Source organism: Schistocerca piceifrons, unplaced genomic scaffold, assembly GCF_021461385.2.
Source record: "Schistocerca piceifrons isolate TAMUIC-IGC-003096 unplaced genomic scaffold, iqSchPice1.1 HiC_scaffold_822, whole genome shotgun sequence".
In the NCBI taxonomy this organism is placed as follows: Eukaryota; Metazoa; Arthropoda; class Insecta; order Orthoptera; family Acrididae; genus Schistocerca; species Schistocerca piceifrons.
This window is the reverse complement of record NW_025729083.1, coordinates 354,713-372,883: the sequence shown is the minus strand read 5'-3', so window position 1 is coordinate 372,883 and position 18,171 is coordinate 354,713. Positions and strand designations below refer to the sequence as shown.

Below are 18,171 nucleotides of genomic sequence, written 5' to 3'. Positions count from 1 at the left end.
GCTCGCAAAGTGAGGCCCTGCAGTCTAGAGGTAAGTCCAGTGATGAGGGGCTCAAGTGCAATGGCATATAGTAAAGTAGACATAGGGCATCCTTGACGCACAGAGCGGCGTATAGGAATCGGTCCTACAAGCCTCCCATTGACTTGTACCTTCGAGACCGCGGGAAGTTGTAACCGGCGAATGGCATCGACAAAAAGTAAAGGGAACCTCATACGTGTCGCCACCATGAGGAGGAATGGGTGTCGAACGCGATGAAAGGCAGTCGTGAAATCTACGAATACCAGTGCTGCACGAAGGCGACAAACCGACGCCAGTGCAATGAGGTCACGGCATTCTCCTAGGGCTGTTTGTAAGGTGGCTCCACAACCACGTGCAGTCTGCTCAGGTGAAAGGACCGTAGGTAAGACGGTGCGTGTGCGCGCTGCTAAGAGGCGTGCATAGATTTTATAGTCTGCATTCAGTAGTGTAAGGGGGCGATGTGCAGAGACATGAGACCCTCCCTTCGGTTTAGGCACAGGTAGAAGAATGCCAGTGACGAATTCAGGTGGAATTGGGAAGGACGGAGTAAAGAGTTCCTGAATCATTTCCGTCCAGCGAGGAAGCATTAACGTGGTGAACGCTCGGTAAAACTCCACCGGGAGACCATCTGGTCCGGGTGATTTGTTCTTGGCCCCCTTGTTGATCGCATCTACCACCTCTTCTGCGGTGATTGCAGACATCATGGACGTTGACTCCGCTACGGTGAGGGTCCGATCAGGGGAAGGACGGAGATCACCAGAAATGGGCGTCGCCACCGGTTCATCATCATAAAATTGGCGATAATGTTCAGCAAAGGCAGACATCACTGCCGCCTGTGTTGTGTGGTGAACACCATCGGAGGTCGTGATGTTGGGGACGAAAAGCCGACGTCGACGACTATGGTCGGATGCGGCATGGATTGTGGATGGGGTTTCGTCGTGGAGGAGGTCTTGTCGTCGGGAACGCACTACGACACCATGCAGTCGTGCACGTTGAAGAGAGAGGAGACGAGCTTTAGTACGTTGTCGTTCCCTATGAGTGTCAGGTGATGGAGGGACTGCATCGAGCTCACGGAGGACGGCGTAGTGAAAATTTGTGGTTTCTCGATGCCATGCTGCTGCTTCCTTGCTACATTGTATGAAGGCCTTTCTGATTGCAGGTTTGGCACATGTGAGCCACCAATGGAACGTGGATGTGTACTGCGGAAGGCGTCTTTCGCAAGACTCCCATGTAGTGGCAATACATTGTCGGCAGTGTGGATCATTAAGGAGGGAGGTATTAAGCTTCCAGTAACCTCTGCTGCGGCACACTGACTGAGGTGGCAGAGCCAGGGAACAAATGACGGCGCAGTGGTCCGAAAATGCAAGGGGCCATCGTTCAGCTTGGGCGACTTCATTGCCAAGGTGGGCAGAGATATAAAACCGGTCCAGTCTGCTCGCAGAATGTGCTGTATAATGGGTAAAACCGGGGGTATTGCCATGAATTTTCTCCCAAACGTCCACTAGATGAAAATCTTCGATTAAGGTGAGCAGCGCCGGGCATGGCGAATAACCAGGCATTTGGTCCTGCGGATGGAGGACAGTTGAAATCGCCTCCCATGATAAGGCGATCATAACGTCCAGAAAACAGGGGCGCCACGTCATGTCCGAAGAAAGTGGACCGCTGCCGACGGTTCGTGGAGCCAGACGGAGCGTAGATATTGATGACGCGCGTGACGAAGATGGTAACAGTCATGCCTCTTCCACAGGGAAGGATTGTCGTGTCCTTGAGTGGGATTCCTTCGCGTATGTAGAAAGCCACTCCACGCCCTGATTGATCACATGTGGACGTGTATGAGTCGTAGACGTAGACTAGTGGTAGTGTGGCAACGCGTACTTCCTGAAGAAGGGCGACGTCGTCGTCAGAGGCCCGAAGCATGTCACATAGGAGTTGCAGCTTGGGTGCAGTGCCGATCATGTTGATGTTCAGTGTGGTAAACCGGTACGTTTGTTTCAGTGGTGGTGGACGCGCATCTACCATCACCAAGGGAAGTAAGAGGAGGGCACCGACAGGAAGTCCCGTCCCATCAGCTGCAGTGCCTCGCTTTTGATGTTAACAGGCAGCCTTGTCCGGCGGAGGCAACTCATCCGGAGGAGGGGGCGTATCTTCGTCAATGTCATCCTCCTGTGCCGTGGGTCTGTCCAATGTCCATGGGAATTGCGTCGTGGTGAGAGAGATCTGGAGTTGCCGGCGGGGAGACAGGCGTCTCAACCGGCGCACCGATCGTTACATTGTGCGTGGCGACCTCCATGGTGGTCCCGTCCTGCGAAACGTCTTGTTTATCTTGAAAGTTGTCCGCCGACCTCTGCGTGGAAATGTCGGCTGGCTGGGTGTCGTCTTCGTCGTCGCGGGTGGCGACGCTTTGAGAGCCCGTGGGTGAACGGCGACGGCGTTTGCGCCTGCGTGGCGAGCGTTGTTTGCGCACGTGTTCCTCAGTGTCGGACGACGGCAAGGAGGAGCGTCGACCTGGTTCGAAGGCGTCGGTGGGTACAATGAAATGGTCAAACAGGTGTTGTGAAAAAGTACTGTTCTCCTCAGCGTTCGGTGCGGGAGCCCGTTCGGCGGCAAGGTTGTCAGGTGGGACGTCTGCACTGGGACGGTGGGACGTGCCGTTTGGAAGGACCGGGCGACGGACTGGACGAAACTGTAGACGTGGCGAGAGCCGCTCCGTAAGTGACCGGCAGGGCGGTCATCGTGGGTGTGACGGACGCTTCCGACAACGGGAGCTGCGCGACACGTCGTTGAATGCATTCAGACCGTAGATGACCTTCTTTCCCGCAACCGGAACAGGTCCGAGGTTGGCCGTCGTACATTATAATGGCACGGCAGCCTCCGATACGTAGATAGGAAGGCACGTGTTTCTGCAACTCGATGCGGACCTGTCGACCACCGTTTAAAACTGGATAGGTTTGAAATTGTACCCATCGTTCGGCAACATGTTCCAGAACGTTGCCATAGGGACGGAGCGCCTCGATGACGACGTCTGCAGGTAGTTCGAACGGCAGTTCGAAGATCCTTATCGTCCGTGTGCCGAGACCTGCGTGATCGACGGTAACGGGTCCGACATTGCCGTCGGAATGACAGAAGCGCAGTCCACGTTTTGCCTCTTGAAGCACCTTGTCGCACGCCGCATCGTTGATCATTTTGACGTAGACGGTACTGCTAACTATGGACAAGTGGATACCAATTAGATCCGTTGGTGATATTTTAACTTCATCGCGAATAAATCGTTCTACCTCCAGGGCCTTGGGTCGGGCGAAGTCGGAACAAAAGTTGAAACGTAATGTCTTCTTCCGATAGTTGTGTGCCATGGTGGTCTAGAAGGGAAAACGGCACTGACAGCGGCCGAAGTAAACACAAACACACCGTGCGCGCCTCGCCCGCTCTGGCGTGTGACCGTCTCGCAGCACTGCCGGCGGCAGACTATCCATCTGAGCTACCGAAGCACGACTCACGCCTGGTCCTCACAGCTTTACTTCTGCCAGTACCTCGTCTCCTACCTTCCAAACTTTACAGCAGCTCTCCTGCGAATCTTGCAGAACCAGCACTCCTGAAAGAAAGGATACTGCGGAGACATGGCTTAGCCACAGCCTGGGGGATGTTTCCAGAATGAGATTTTCACTCTGCAGCGGAGTGTGCGCCGATATGAAATTTCCTGGCACGTTAAAACTGTGAGTTCGAGTCTCGGTCGGGCACACAGTTTTAAGCTGCCAGGAAGTTTCATATCAGCGCACACTCCGCTGCAGAGTGAAAATCTCATTTTGGAATTTGCATCTTGCACGACACGGAGTGATATTTATCTGGCTGCTTGAAGAAATTTGCGTACTTGTAATTAAATTATTAAAGTAATTACACTAATATTTTCCAGCTCCGTTTTATTTTGTAAATGGTTAGGAAGGGCTTGGGCTGGTGGCGACCCTGAATTTCTGAATTTTTATCATTATTTGTGTGAAAAAAGCAGCTAGAAATGCAAGTAACGCATATGGCTCGACGAGAAACGTCGTAAAGATAGTAATACGTTACAACGTTTTGCAGGCCGCACTGATGTGTTGATAGCCTACAAGACCCTCCAGTATCGGTCCATCGGGGAGCGTGCCATGCTTCGCCTGATAACGAGCTGGATGCTGGGACGCCAGAGCCTCGGGTACGAGGGATGTGACGACGGCCTGGCTGCTCTCGCCGGCCTCACTGACACCACGGCCAACAACCAGCTCGCTATGGACCTCGCGTGCTTCGTCGCTGCCGACTGCATAGACTCCTGCTCTGCGTCGGGGTACGTACGCCACTGAAAGCCCCAACCACCAATCTTACATCTACTACTCTTGTACTCTTCTTACATTTGTCCTTACACTGCCATTCACTTTTCCTATACCTCAAGACAACATTCCATTAGAACTACTGACGGCCTTGGGAGAGCCAGTCATGACAAAACTCTACCATCTGGTGAGCAGGATGTATGAGACAGGCGAAGTACCCTCAAACATCCAGAAGAATATAATAATATCAATCCCAAAGAAAGCAGGTGTTGACAGATGCGAAAATTACCGAACTATCAGTTTAATAAGTCACAGCTGCAAAATGCTAACGTGAATTCTTTATAGACGAATGGAAAAACTGGTAGAAGTCGACCTCGGGGAAGATCAGTTTGGATTCCGCAGAAATGTTGGAACACGTGAAGCAATACTGACCTCACGACTTATCTTAGAAGAAAGATTAAGGAAAGACAAACCTACGTTTCTAGCATTTGTAGTCTTAGAGAAAGCTTTTGACAATGTTGACTGGAATACTCTCATTCAAATTCTAAAGGTGGCAGGGGTAAAATACAGGGAGCGAAAGGCTATTTACAATTTGTACAGAAACCAGGTCGCAGTTATGAGTCGGGGGCATGAAAGGGAAGCAGTGGTTGGGAAGGGAGTGAGACAGGGTATTAGCCATTCCCCGATGTTATTCAATCTGTATATTGAGCAAGCAGTAAAGGAAACAAAAGAAAAGTTCGGAGTAGGCATTAAAATCCACGGAGAAGAAATAAAAACTTTGAGGTTCGCCGATGACATTGTAATTCTGTCAGAGACAGCAAAGGACTTGGAAGAGCAGTTGAACGGAATGGACAGTGTCTTGAAAGGGGGATATAAAATGAACATCAACAAAAGCAAAACGAGGATAACGGAATGTAGTCGAATTAAGTCGGGTGATGCTGAGGGAATTAGATTAGGAAATGAGACACTTAAAGTAGTAAAGGAGTTTTGCTATTTGGGGAGCAAAATAACTGATACTGGTCGAAGTAGAGAGGATATAAAACGTAGCCTGGCAATGGCAAGGAAAGCGTTTCTGAAGAAGAACGACTGCCGGAAAGCCTCCGTGCGCGCTCGAATCTCTCTAATTTTACATTCGTGGTCTCCTCGGGAGGTATAAGTAGGGGGAAGCAATATATTCGATACTTCATCCAGAAACGCACCCTCTCGAAACCTGGACAGCAAGCTACACCGCGATGCAGAGCGCCACTCTTGAAGAGTCTGCCACTTGAGTTTGCTAAACATCTCCGTAACGCTATCACGCTCACCAAATAACCCTGTGACGAAACGCGCCGCTCTTCTTTGGATCTTGTCTATCTCCTCTGTCAACCCGACCTGGTATGGATCCCACACTGATGAGCAATACTCAAGTATAGGTCGAACGAATGTTTTGTAAGCCACCTCCTTTGTTGATGGACTTCATTTTCAAAGGACTCTCCCAATGAATCTAAACCTGGCACCCGCCTTACAAACAATTAATTTTATATGATCATTCCACTTCAAATCGTTCCGCACGCATACTCCCAGATATTTTACAGAAGTAACGGCTACCAGTGTTTGTTCCGCTATCATATAATCATAAAATAAAGGATCCTTCTTTCTATGTATTCGCAATACATTACATTTGTCTATGTTAAGGGTCAGTTGCCACTCCCTGCACCAAGTACCTATCCGCTGCAGATCTTGCTGCATTTCACTGCAATTTTCTAATGCTGCAACTTGTCTGTATACTACAGCATCATCCGCAAAAAGCCGCATGGAACTTTCGACACTATCTACTAGGTCATTTATATATATTGTGAAATGTCCATGCGTTCCGCCAGCGGCCCCAGCGTGTTCTGACACTGCACGGACCTGGCTCCTCCTGAGTACCAAACTCGCCCACTCACACTACCCGGGAAAACAACGACGTCGCCCCAAAGAAAGGGCTCAATAATAAAACGGAGGTAATCAAGAACAGGTGTTTATTCGGACCACAGTAGAGAAATGTAATAACCAAGGAAAAATTCTCTTCAACAAAAAACTATTACAACTTCTGATACAGGCCTGGAACATTGCATAAACGTAGAGAGACATGAAGACTGTGTCACTGATAGTCGCTAAAGACAGAGCTGAGCGTTCGGCATTGTTGGCCGACAGGTACGTCTTGCGGTGTCGATGGAAAGTCGTTGGTCCCACTGTGACGGCTTCCGACCGGGCTCTGACTGATGGGCTGCTAAGAACCGGCGCAGTAACTGGCCCAGAGCTCCGGTGCAGCCGACTGCCGACTTGTTGGCTTGCGCCGGGCTATATACCTGGGACACAGAAGATCAAGTTCCGCGCACGTGACATTCCCGAGAAAATAGGTCCCTGGCTCGGAGGACCTCTGGCGACGATTTTTTTGCCGCCTGTCGTCCTTGTTCGACGCTGGCCGGGGAGGCTACGCCTTGCACGTATGCAACCCCGTAATGCTTCAGTGTCTAAGGGGTTATCGATCTCTTTAGGCGACCGTAGGGTACATGGCAGCATATTCGTCATTAACATGTAGGAGATAGAACGCCTTCCGTAGAATGTGTAAGTAGCGTGAAGCGCACTTTGAATGTATCCCAATGGCTGAAAGAGCCACGCGCACTTTTAATAAGAAAATGCTATCAGACATTGAAATCAGTGTAAAAGATTTGGTCGCCACCAACGCTAGCCACACAACATATAAGAGGTTGCGCTGAGTTGGATAATTACTTAATTTATTTATAAGAAAACTCACAAAAGTACATTCATTGTGAAGTAAGTGATAAGAATTGAATGTAATTGTTAATATGATCCACGCAGTGTTCTGGTCAATCAAGTATTGAATAATGTAAAGAGAGCACGAACACTGTGCATATGTGCACCTTGCAGCAACATTGCTGAAAACAAGATCTATTCCAAAGCATTTGTTTTAAATAAGAAAAGGACACTAATTATTGGACCTGTGCACATGGCAACACTATAGATGGGCTAACAAGGAAAACAACACGGTAAATGGCGTAGTTAACTGAGACGTAGCATCGGTACACTGGATAAGATTGGAGGCAAAATTATTTATTCCCTAAAACATTGATGTAATGCTTCTATAGACTGCTGCTGCCTGGTAACTAAGTACAAATGCTTGTGAAACGCTATGCGTTTCACAACAGACTCGTGTGCCCACGTGGTTCGTGGAGACACAATTTCTACGTACAGTCGCCATATTTTAGTAACATCAAACCATGCAGTCGCGAACAATTAACATCTTACACAGGACACATTTGAACAGACAAAGAATAATGGCAGAGGACCAACAAACTCCAATAGTAACCCATGTGGATGGTTTCCACCGGGCATAAAGTAATTAGACAAAGAAAATTCACAAAGAAGCAAAAATTTCCAAGATTCTGAAAAGATTAGAATGCATACACACGCAGTTGCAGGCACACAAACATTCACACTGAACCGTGGGGGCTTCAACGTATGCAACACCTTTGTGCTATGTTCTTCTTACGGATCAAAGTCAAGTCTAGGAATCAAACTGAAAGTCTGCAAAAGACTTGCATTCCTTGCTGGGACCCAGCAAATCAATCTTTATAAGATGAAACGCGAGACCAAAATCTAAAGTCTCCCCTCTTGCTATGAGACAAAGGGCCACGCGGTTAAGTCAGCTCACCCTTCTTCGAAGAGACTTCAGCTGCAGACCCTCGGCGAGCTGGAAGCAGACTGACTGTCCACACACTCTAACGTCTCCCACGCGACCCCGTGGCCAGGAAAACCCAGAGATGAGGCTTCCGCCACCAACCTAACACCGGTAACATTCACACAAAGGGGCAAACCTCTTTGCCTACCTGAAAACTACACTACTGGGCAATAAATTGCTACACCAAGAAGAAATGCAGATGATAAACAGGTATTCATTGGACAAATATACTAGAACTGACATGTGATTACATTTTCACGCAATTTGCGTGTATAGATCCTGAGAAATCAGTATCCAGAACAACCACCTCTGGCCGTAATAACGGCCTTGATACGCCTGGGCATTGAGACAGACAGAGCTTGGATGCTGTGTACAGGTACAGCTGTCCATGCAGATTCAACACGGTACCACAGTTCATCAAGAGTAGTGACTGGCGTATTGTGAGGAGCCAGTTGCTCGGTCACCATTGACCAACCGTTTTCAATTGGTGAGAGATCTGGAGAATGTGCTGGCCAGGGCAGCAGTCGAAAGGCCCGTACAGGACCCGCAACAGGCGGTCGTGCATTATCCTGCTGAAATGTAGAGTTTCGTAGGGATCGAATGAAGGGTAGAGCCACGGGTCGTAGCACAGTTGAAATGTAACGTCCACTGTTCAAAGTACTGTCAATGCGAACAAGAGGTGACCGAGACGTGTAACCAATGCACCCAATACCATCACGCCAGTATGGCGATGACGAATACACGCTTCCAATGTTCGTTCACCGCGATGTCACCAAACACGGATGCGACCATCACGATGCTGTAAACAGAACCTGGATTCATCCGAAAAAATGACGTTTTGCCATTCGTGCACCTAGGTTCGTCGTTAAGTACATCATCGCAAGCGCTCCTGTCGGTGATGCAGTGTCAAGGGTAACCGCAGGCACGGTCTCCGAGCTGATAGTCCATGCTGCTACATACGTCGTCGAACTGTTCGTGCAGATGGTTGTTGTCTTGCAAACGTCCCCATCTCTTCACTCAGGGATCGAGACGTGGCTGCACGATCCGTTACAGCCACGCCGATAAGATGGCTGTCATCTCGACTGCTAGTGATGCGAGGCCGTTGGGATCTAGCACGGCGTTCCGTATTACCCTCCTGAACCCACCGATTCTATATTCCTCTAACAGTCATTGGATCTCGACCAGCGCGAGCAGCAGTGTCTAGATACGATAAACCGCAATCGCGATAGGCTACAATCCGACCTTTATCAAAGTCGGAAACGTGATAGTACGCATTTCTCCTCCTTACACGAGGCATCACAACAACGTTTCACCAGGCAACGCCGGTCAACTGCTGTTTGTGTATGAGAAATCGGTTGTAAACTTCACTCATGTCAGCACGATGTAGGCGTCGCCACCGGCGCCAACTTTGTGTGAATGCTCTGAAAAGATAATCATTTGCATAGCACAGCATCTTCATCCTGTTGGTTGAATTTCGCGTCTGTAGCACGTCATCTTCGTGGTGTAGCAATTTTTAATGGCCAATAGTGTACAAGGTTTACCATTCTGTACGACTACCTTTGATTCTCTGCAGCAGACTAAATTACCGTATAGCAAAATGAAACACACCCACATTCAATCACTCGCGCGCATGCCGGAGAGTTCTGTATCACTGGAAAGCAAATAAAATGATAATGAAAGGGGACCACGACCCTTTCACATCCATTGCTCTTCAATCCGAATCCCCGAATCGTTTGATGTGGAGGTGTTACTCTAATAGAGTTCGAGAGCCTCTGCAATGCTGTTTGAGTTTAGAGTGAATACCAAGTGGGCTGAGGCGTGAATGGGAAGGAGGCAGATGCGCTAAGGTTCCAAAGTCGTTATGCCAGGGTGGCGTAGTGGCCAGCGCATCTGCCTAGTCAGCAGGAGACCCCGGTTTGAATCCCTGACTTAGTACAAGTTTCCATTGGTCGCTTCAGACTGCATCAGTATACAGGGTGGTCCATTGATCATGACGGCGCCAAATATCTCACGAAATAAGCGACAACCGAAAAAGCTACAAAGAACGAAACTCGTCTAGCTGGAAGGAGGAAACCAGATGGCGTTATGGTTGGCCCGCTACATGGCGCTGCCATAGGTCAAACGGAACCCCTATTTTTCATTATATATTTGTGTACTACGTAAAGAAATATGAATGTTTTAGTTGGACCACTTTTCTCGCATTGTGATAGATGGCGTTGTAATAGACACAAATATATCGGTCACAATTTTAGACGAACAGTTGCTAACAGGTAGGTTTTTAAAGTAAAATACAGAGCGTAGGTACGTTTGAACATTTTATTTCGGTTATTCCCATGTGATACATGTACCTTTGTGAACTTATCATTTCTGAGAACGCATGCTGTTACAGCGTGATTACCTGTAAATACCACATTAATGCAATAAATGCTCAAAATGATGTCCGTCAACCTCAATGCATTTGGCAAAACGTGTAACGACATGCATTGACAATGCGCTGACGCATGTTGTCAGGCGTTGTCGGTGGATCACGATAGCAAATATCCTTCAACTTATCCCACGGACAGAAATCCGGGGGCGTCAGATCCGTTGAACGTGCAGGCCATGGTATGGTGCTTCGACGTCCAATCCACCTGTCATGAAATATGCTATTCAATACCGCTTCAACCGCACTCGAGCTATGTTCCGGACATCCATCATGTTGGAAGTACATCGCCATTCTGTCATGCGGTGAAACATCTTGTAGTAACATCAATAGAACATTACGTAGAAATAAGCATACATTGCAGCCCATTACAAACAGTATTGTAAGGTGCTTAAAAAAGTTATTAGGAAGGCAAAAAGTATGTGGTATGCAGATAGAATAGCTAAGTCTCAGGATAAAATTAAAACCATGTGGTCAGTCGTAAAGGAAGTGGCTGGTCTGCAGAGACAGGTCGAGAATATAGGATCAGTGCGTAGTGGGGATGTCCGTGTTACTGATAAGTCGCATATATGTACAGTACTTAATAATCACTTTCTGAATATAGCAGGTGAACTAAATAGAAACCTAGTCCCAACAGGGAATCATATAGCGCTCTTAGAAAAAAGTGTTCCGAGACTGTTACCTGAAATGCTCCTCCATGATACTGACAAGAGGGAGATTGAGTTAATAATCAAATCACTAAAGACCAAGAACTCTCATGGATATGACGGGGTATCTAGCAGAATACTGAAGTATTGTTCCACGTATGTTAGCTCAGTACTTAGCCATATCTGTAACTTTTCCTTTAGGAGTGGTCGGTTTCCTGACCGATTAAAGTACTCGGTAGTGAAGCCACTTTATAAAAAGGGAGACAGGGATAATGTTGACAATTATAGACCTATTTCTATGCCATCGGTGGTTGCTAAAGTTATCGAGAGGGTTGTATATACAAGGTTACTGCAGAATTTAAATTCACATAATTTGCTGTCAAATGTACAGTTTGATTTTAGAAATGGCTTAACAACTGAAAATGCTATAGTCTCTTTTCTCTGTGAGGTTTTGGACGGATTAAATAAAAGGTTGCGAACGTTAGGTGTTTTCTTTGATTTAGCGAAGGCTTTTGACTGTGTTGACCACAAAATATTACTGCAGAAGTTGGAACATTATGGAGTAAGGGGAGTAGCTTACAATTGGTTCGCCTCCTACTTTAAGAACAGAAAACAGAAGGTAATCCTCCGCAATATTGAGAGTGGTAATGATGTTCAGTCCCAATGGGGCACTGTTAAATGGGGCGTTCCCCAAGGGTCGGTGCAGGGGCCACTGCTGTTTCTTATTTATGTAAATGATATGCCTCCTAGTATTACAGGTGATTCAAAAATATTTATGTTTGCTGATGACACCACCTTGGTAGTGAAGGATCTTGTGTGTAATATTGAAACATTATCAAATAATGTAGTTCATGATATAAGTTCGTGGCTTGTGGAAAATAATTTGATGCTAAATCACAGTAAGACTCAGTTTTTACAGTTTCTAACCCACAATTCAACAAGAACTGACATTTTAATCAGACAGAATGGGCATGTTATAAGCGAGACGGAACAGTTCAAGTTCCTAGGCGTACGGATAGATAGTAAGCTGTTGTGGAAAGCCCATGTTCAGGATCTTGTTCAGAAACTAAATGCCGCTTTATTTACCATTAGAACAGTATCTGAAATAAGTGACATTTCAACACGAAAAGTAGTATACTTCGCATATTTTCATACGCTTATGTCATATGGTATAATTTTTTGGAATAATTCTTCTGATTCAAAAAGGTTATTTTTGGCTCAAAAACGGGCTGTTCGAGCCATGTATGGTGTAAGTTCGAAGACCTCTTGTCGACCCCTATTCAATAGTCTGCGAATTTTGACATTGCCCTCACAGTATGTATTTTCTTTAATGTCGTTTGTTGTTAGCAATATTAGCTTATTCCCAAGAGTTAGCAGCTTTCACTCAGTTAATACTAGGCAGAAATCAAATCTACATGTGGAATGCACTTCCTTGACTCTTGTGCAGAAGGGAGTGCAGTATTCTGCTACATCCATTTTCAATAAGCTACCACAAGAACTCAAAAATCTTAGCAGTAGCCCAAACACTTTTAAGTCTAAACTGAAGAGTTTCCTCATGGCTCACTCCTTCTATTCAGTCGAGGAGCTCCTGGAAGAGCTAAAAAATTAAGCAAATTCCAGTGTTACATTCTTGATTTTCTTTATTTAAACTAACGACTTGTCGCCTGAATATGTTTCTTATATTTCATTTTATCTGTTTCTACAATCGTGTTATAATTTCATGTATTGACTCGTTCCATGACCATGGAGACTTCTCCTAAATGTGGTCCCACGGAATAATAAATAAATAAATAAATAAATAAATAAATCGATAAAATGGGGGCCAATTATCCTTCCTCCAATAATGCCGCACCATACATTAACCCGCCAAGGTCGGTGATGTTCCACTTATCGCAGCCATCGTGAACTTTCCGGTTGACCAATAGTGCAAATTATGCCGGTTTACGTTACCGCTGTTGCTGAATGACGCTTCGTCGCTAAATAGAACACGTGCAAAAAATCTGTCATCGTCCTGTAATTTTTCTTGTGCCCAGTGGCAGAACTGTACACGACGTTAAAAGTCGTCGCCATGCAATTCCTGGTGAATAGAAATATGGTACGGGTGCAATCGATGTTGATGTAGCATTCTCAACACCGACATTTTTGAGATTCCCGATTTTCGCGCAATTTCTCTTCTACTGATGTGTGGATTGGCCGCGACACCAGCTAAAACACCTGCTTGGGCATCATCATTTGTTGCAGGTCGTGGCTGACGTTTCACATGATGCTGAACACTTCCTTTTTCTTTAAATAGCTTAACTATCCGGCGAACGGTCCGGACACTTGGATGATGTCGTCCAGGATACCGAGCAGCATACATAGCACACGCCCGTTAGGCATTTTGATGACAATAGCCATACATCAACACGATATCGACCTTTTCCGCAATAGGTAAACGGTCGATTTTAACACGGCTAATGTATCACGAAGCAAATACCGTCCGTTGTGTTGGAATGTTACGTGATACCACATACTTATGGATTTGTGACTATTACAGCGCCGTCTATCACAAAGCGAAAAAAGTGGTCCAACTAAAACATTCCTATTTCTTTACGTACTACAAAAATATGTAATTAAAACTGGGAGTTCCTATTTTTAAAAGAAACACAGCTGATATCCGTTTGACCTATGGCAGCGACATCTATCGGGCCAGTCATAGCGCCATCCAGTTTCCCCCTTCAAGCTAGACGAGTTTCGTTCTTTGTAGTTTTTTGTTTGACGCTTACTTCGTGAGATATTTGGCCCGGTCACTATCAATGGTCCACCCTGTATAAGCATCAAGAACAAAAATATTTCATTGTACATACCTTTGTTATACCGTAACAGAGTCTCTTTCGACCACACCACATTCAACAGTCGAGTGGTAGGGAGTGACGAAGAGAGAAGAACGCTGATTGTTGTGATGGCGTGGGTGACACTACCCACGGTTCGGTCACTATGCTCTTCGTATCGTGTGAACCGCAGAAAGGCTGTGATTAATACTGAGTAAACTACGAACTGCTCGGTCTTATTTTACGCGTGACAGAACTGAGATAGATTCTCGTGTGTGCAATGGACGACAATCGGTGCGTCATTGGTGAAAGAATGCATGTGCGCGATATGAGGTTTGAATATTTTCAGGACTGTGCTTAGATGGGAGTAAATCCTGAAAAGTATCGCATCACTCATTGACCTTAAACTATTGGCGATGAAGATGCTGACAGTATAATAGGACCCCTAGATAAGGCTCTCGTAACAATAGCAGAGGCGAGGTTAGACTAGTGACAGCTCGCATAGACGAGACTGAAACATGAGAACAGCCCAATATGTGGTAGTGGAGCAAGTACCCTGTGCCATGTACTTATCAGTGGTTTGCAGAGTATGGACGAACAAGTAGATTTAGATGTTATTAAAAGTTTCATAAGTGGCCTCAAAGATATGCACCGTTATTCTCGCGCAACGAAATTATTACTTCAGTTTCTCTAGTATTTGCACCCATCATCTTTATGTTCTGTTACTCCCTTCAAGTAATAGTACAAGATGCGTCTGAAAAGGTCGGTGCATGGTCTCCGAAAATTAATGAAACGTTAGTTACGAACAGAATAGCTTCAGAGTAGTCATCAGTAGGTGCAACACACCTCTGACATCGTTTGTGAAGCTGTTGAAAATTGTCAGTAAACGCTTCTTATGGAATCTCCCGAAGTAGCGTGCTCACGCCTTGTTGTATACCCGAAATGCCTGTGAAGCGTAAGCCATTCAGCATTAAGTTAAAACGAGGAAACAAAAGAAGTCATATGTAAGTCAGCAGGCATAATGTAAGTCTGCAGGCTTTCGTGGACGTTGTCACTGAAGTTATAATGTTCTGGGTTATTAGGCCGCGTCATACTTTTAAAAGGATCAATGTTTCGACCCTTCTGCTGGGATCTTTCTCAGGATCTTCCGGTGTCCAGTACTGCTAGGAAGAAGTCAAATGTCGCCAAATCTGGAGAATAAGTACGTATTGAAGAACGGTCACATTGCGTTGAGCGAGAAAGTTGAGCCTGCGGATATCCAACAAGACGGGACCACTGTGCTTCGATCGAGTCCACAAGAAGTGTTTGCTGACAGTTTTCAACAGCTCTACAGGCGTTGTCAGGAGTGTGATGTAACCAGTGTTGCTTACTATGAAGACTGTAAACATATTTTATTTGTAACTCTTGTTTCCTTTGTTTTTTGAGACCCCTCACCGAACTTTTCAGACGCGCCTGGTATTATGAGAAATCTGAATAGTTGACGTTGTGCAAGAGATTAAATTTATCTACCACGTACAGTAGTTTATTATTTAAGCTTTTACATATTAACAACGTCTTCATCGTACCACATCAGTGAACTACTTGCTTCCCAGAGCCTGTCATCATTATATCCCAACGTGCTTTGATCTTGCTCTGAGATTTGTATGTCCTACTCCCATAGTTGATAGTATAAACTTCTCTAATAATATTTCGTATGGTATTAAATTATATTCTGTTATAGCCTATTACTAATGGCTCTTAATCGTACTGTAATCTTTGATAATATTTCTTCTCTTACTGCATGTTACTCTGATGCGTTGTGTCGTGCACCCTGCCTGTTTTTCGCTAGTTTTTGTTAATCTTACTTCTTGTATGAATCTGTAGTCTGCATTTTACATGTTTACCTTTTCTGAATGAATTGTAAGACATTTTATAATCTTACATTCATCTGTTAATTTACATTTTATTTTATTGGCGTTTTTATGTAATCTCAATCAAGTTTTATTAGCCTATTGTCACATAATTATTTAATGGCAACGTGTTAGGTTTTATCAAGACTGTCATCTTTGACCTAGAATTTCTTTGATTTGTATTGCTGTACTTGTGTCAATGTGCCATCATATTTTTGTCTTGTTACAATTTTTGATTTTATATTATCTTGGAAATTATGGTTTCTGTGGTAACTTCTGTTAAACCATGTATGACATCTAATACATTTGTGACAATTTTCGTGGGTATTTTGATCGATTTTAGGTTTTTTCTTTTCTTCGTCTTCCGTTTGGCATTCTCACATTGTCCACTTTTGTATGCTGTCCAGCTGCCTTGCCTTTGATGATGGCTCAAAACCGAAACCGGTAGAAAAATGAAACATTATTACAGACAGCAGGGCGTTATGCATTTTTCAATATTAGTTTTTGTACCTTAGTGGACATTAGTTTCTTTGAAAATACAAAAGATTATTATTTATTCAGGGGTTTGTTACCATTGCGTGCTATTTCTTGGTAGTGACTAATTTCGAACTTTAACGTTGATTCTCAAACCACTGCCGGCATTTGAGGTGTTCTTTACAGCATAATTCCACTAATATTCTTACTTGACATCAACGCAATAAGGATGCGTATGAAAAAGGCATACAATCATAATACAGAACTTGTACATTCAGCAGAGTGTTCAAATCTATGTGAATTCCTAAGGGACCAAACTGCTGACGTCATCGGTCACTAGACTAACACACTACTTAAACTAACTTATGGTAAGAACAACACACACACCCATGCCCGAGGGAGGACTCGAACCTCCGGCGGGACGGGTCGCTCAGTCCGTGACATGGCGCCTCAAACCGCGCGGCCACTCCGCGCGGTGAGCAGAGTGTAATCTAGCCAGCTGAATGTACTTCCGTGCTATGGTCATACCACATTTTATATGGATCTGTATTATGTAAATGTTATGCAAGTACAGTGACGGAATAAACGCAAAAGCCAGAAGAGCGGTGCGTTGTACACGAAAGATGGTAGACGTGTTTGTACATCTGAAAAACCACGTCAATCCAAATTCCGCGCCAGTCGCGTAAGAGTGGTCCCACTAGCGCCATTTTGAGGATGCACATCAGTTTACTTTAGATACACACTGTCGTCAGCGAGTAATATTATTGGGATTTCCGTCGTGTGAAAGCTGTGAGTACCCTTGGAAAGGCATTCACCTATCTGTATATTAAATTATCAACTTATGAGACGATACCTATTCTTTGAAAGACGTTTTATATAGTTTACGTAACTGTAAAGATGCGCATCTAGCGCGGACACTAATAAATCGTTTGCGCAGTCAAATAAACATTTAACAGAAGCTGAACGTTCCGCTTTGATCTAAATAAAAGATGGCTGTAAAAACATTTATAGAGCTTCAGATTTTATCGTACTTCTGCTTGTAATGTGAAAGCGTAAAGAAGGTCGTCTTTAAGCCATAAAAGTGAGCGGTCTTGCCAGCATGCAGACAACATTATTAATTAATAAAATTCAAGTAATTTATGTTCGATACTGTAAACCGGCACGTTATTGTTATGAAGGTGTTGATTGGTGCAAGAATTGTCTCGAAGGAAGGAGAAAGGTAATGACTGTAATTTGTGACAAAAAACGTGAACCAAGAAGCTAACGCAGGACAGGCTGAAATCTGATCGCACCATACAGTTAGAAAATTACTTATGTAAGTTATACTGTTTATAAATAAGCCCTAATTGCGTGTGAGGGTTATTTGAATATATTTAGTGTTTACCAGATTTCTTATTCTATTCTTTTCCTTTATTTTTTTTCTACCTCCACGTCATGTTATTTTTATAAATGTAAAACAGCCTTTACTACAGCAGGGAATACTGTGGCATCCTGGTCGTAGACAGAAGGCCGCTCCTTGTCTTCTATACAACTCATAGCTGCCCCATTTATTAATGATATCATTTGCAAATGCAAATTTTTTTATTATTCATTGTTAAAGGTCCCTTAGGTAATTATAAAATTCATACTGATTGTTGGGTTGGCAGGAGAGCCAACACCGTGTTACTAGAGGCCGAAATGCACGCCGATTTAACTCACGCAGGCGGGCGTGAGGAGGGAAGAACCATACTGACGGGAGGTCTGGAACATGACAAGGAATGAGAATTCAGAAAGCGGACGTAATTAGTTTCATACTTAACTTTACTCCATTAATGATGAACGTCGCTCTTGACGGTACATGATTCACAATATTATCTGTTCAGATTATAATAACTGAATATGGCGCCTTGCTA

General features: G+C 44.9%; 1 protein-coding gene across 1 annotated transcript in view; it reads left to right on the top strand.

The window, feature by feature from the left end:
• The window catches only part of LOC124770386, a 102,473-nt gene that overhangs the window by 27,815 nt on the left and 56,487 nt on the right, over positions 1-18,171 (top strand). Inside the window, exon 2 of the mRNA XM_047249212.1 lies at positions 4,093-4,330. Coding sequence (XP_047105168.1) covers positions 4,093-4,330 — 238 coding nt within the window. The remainder of the gene's footprint in view (positions 1-4,092; positions 4,331-18,171) is intronic.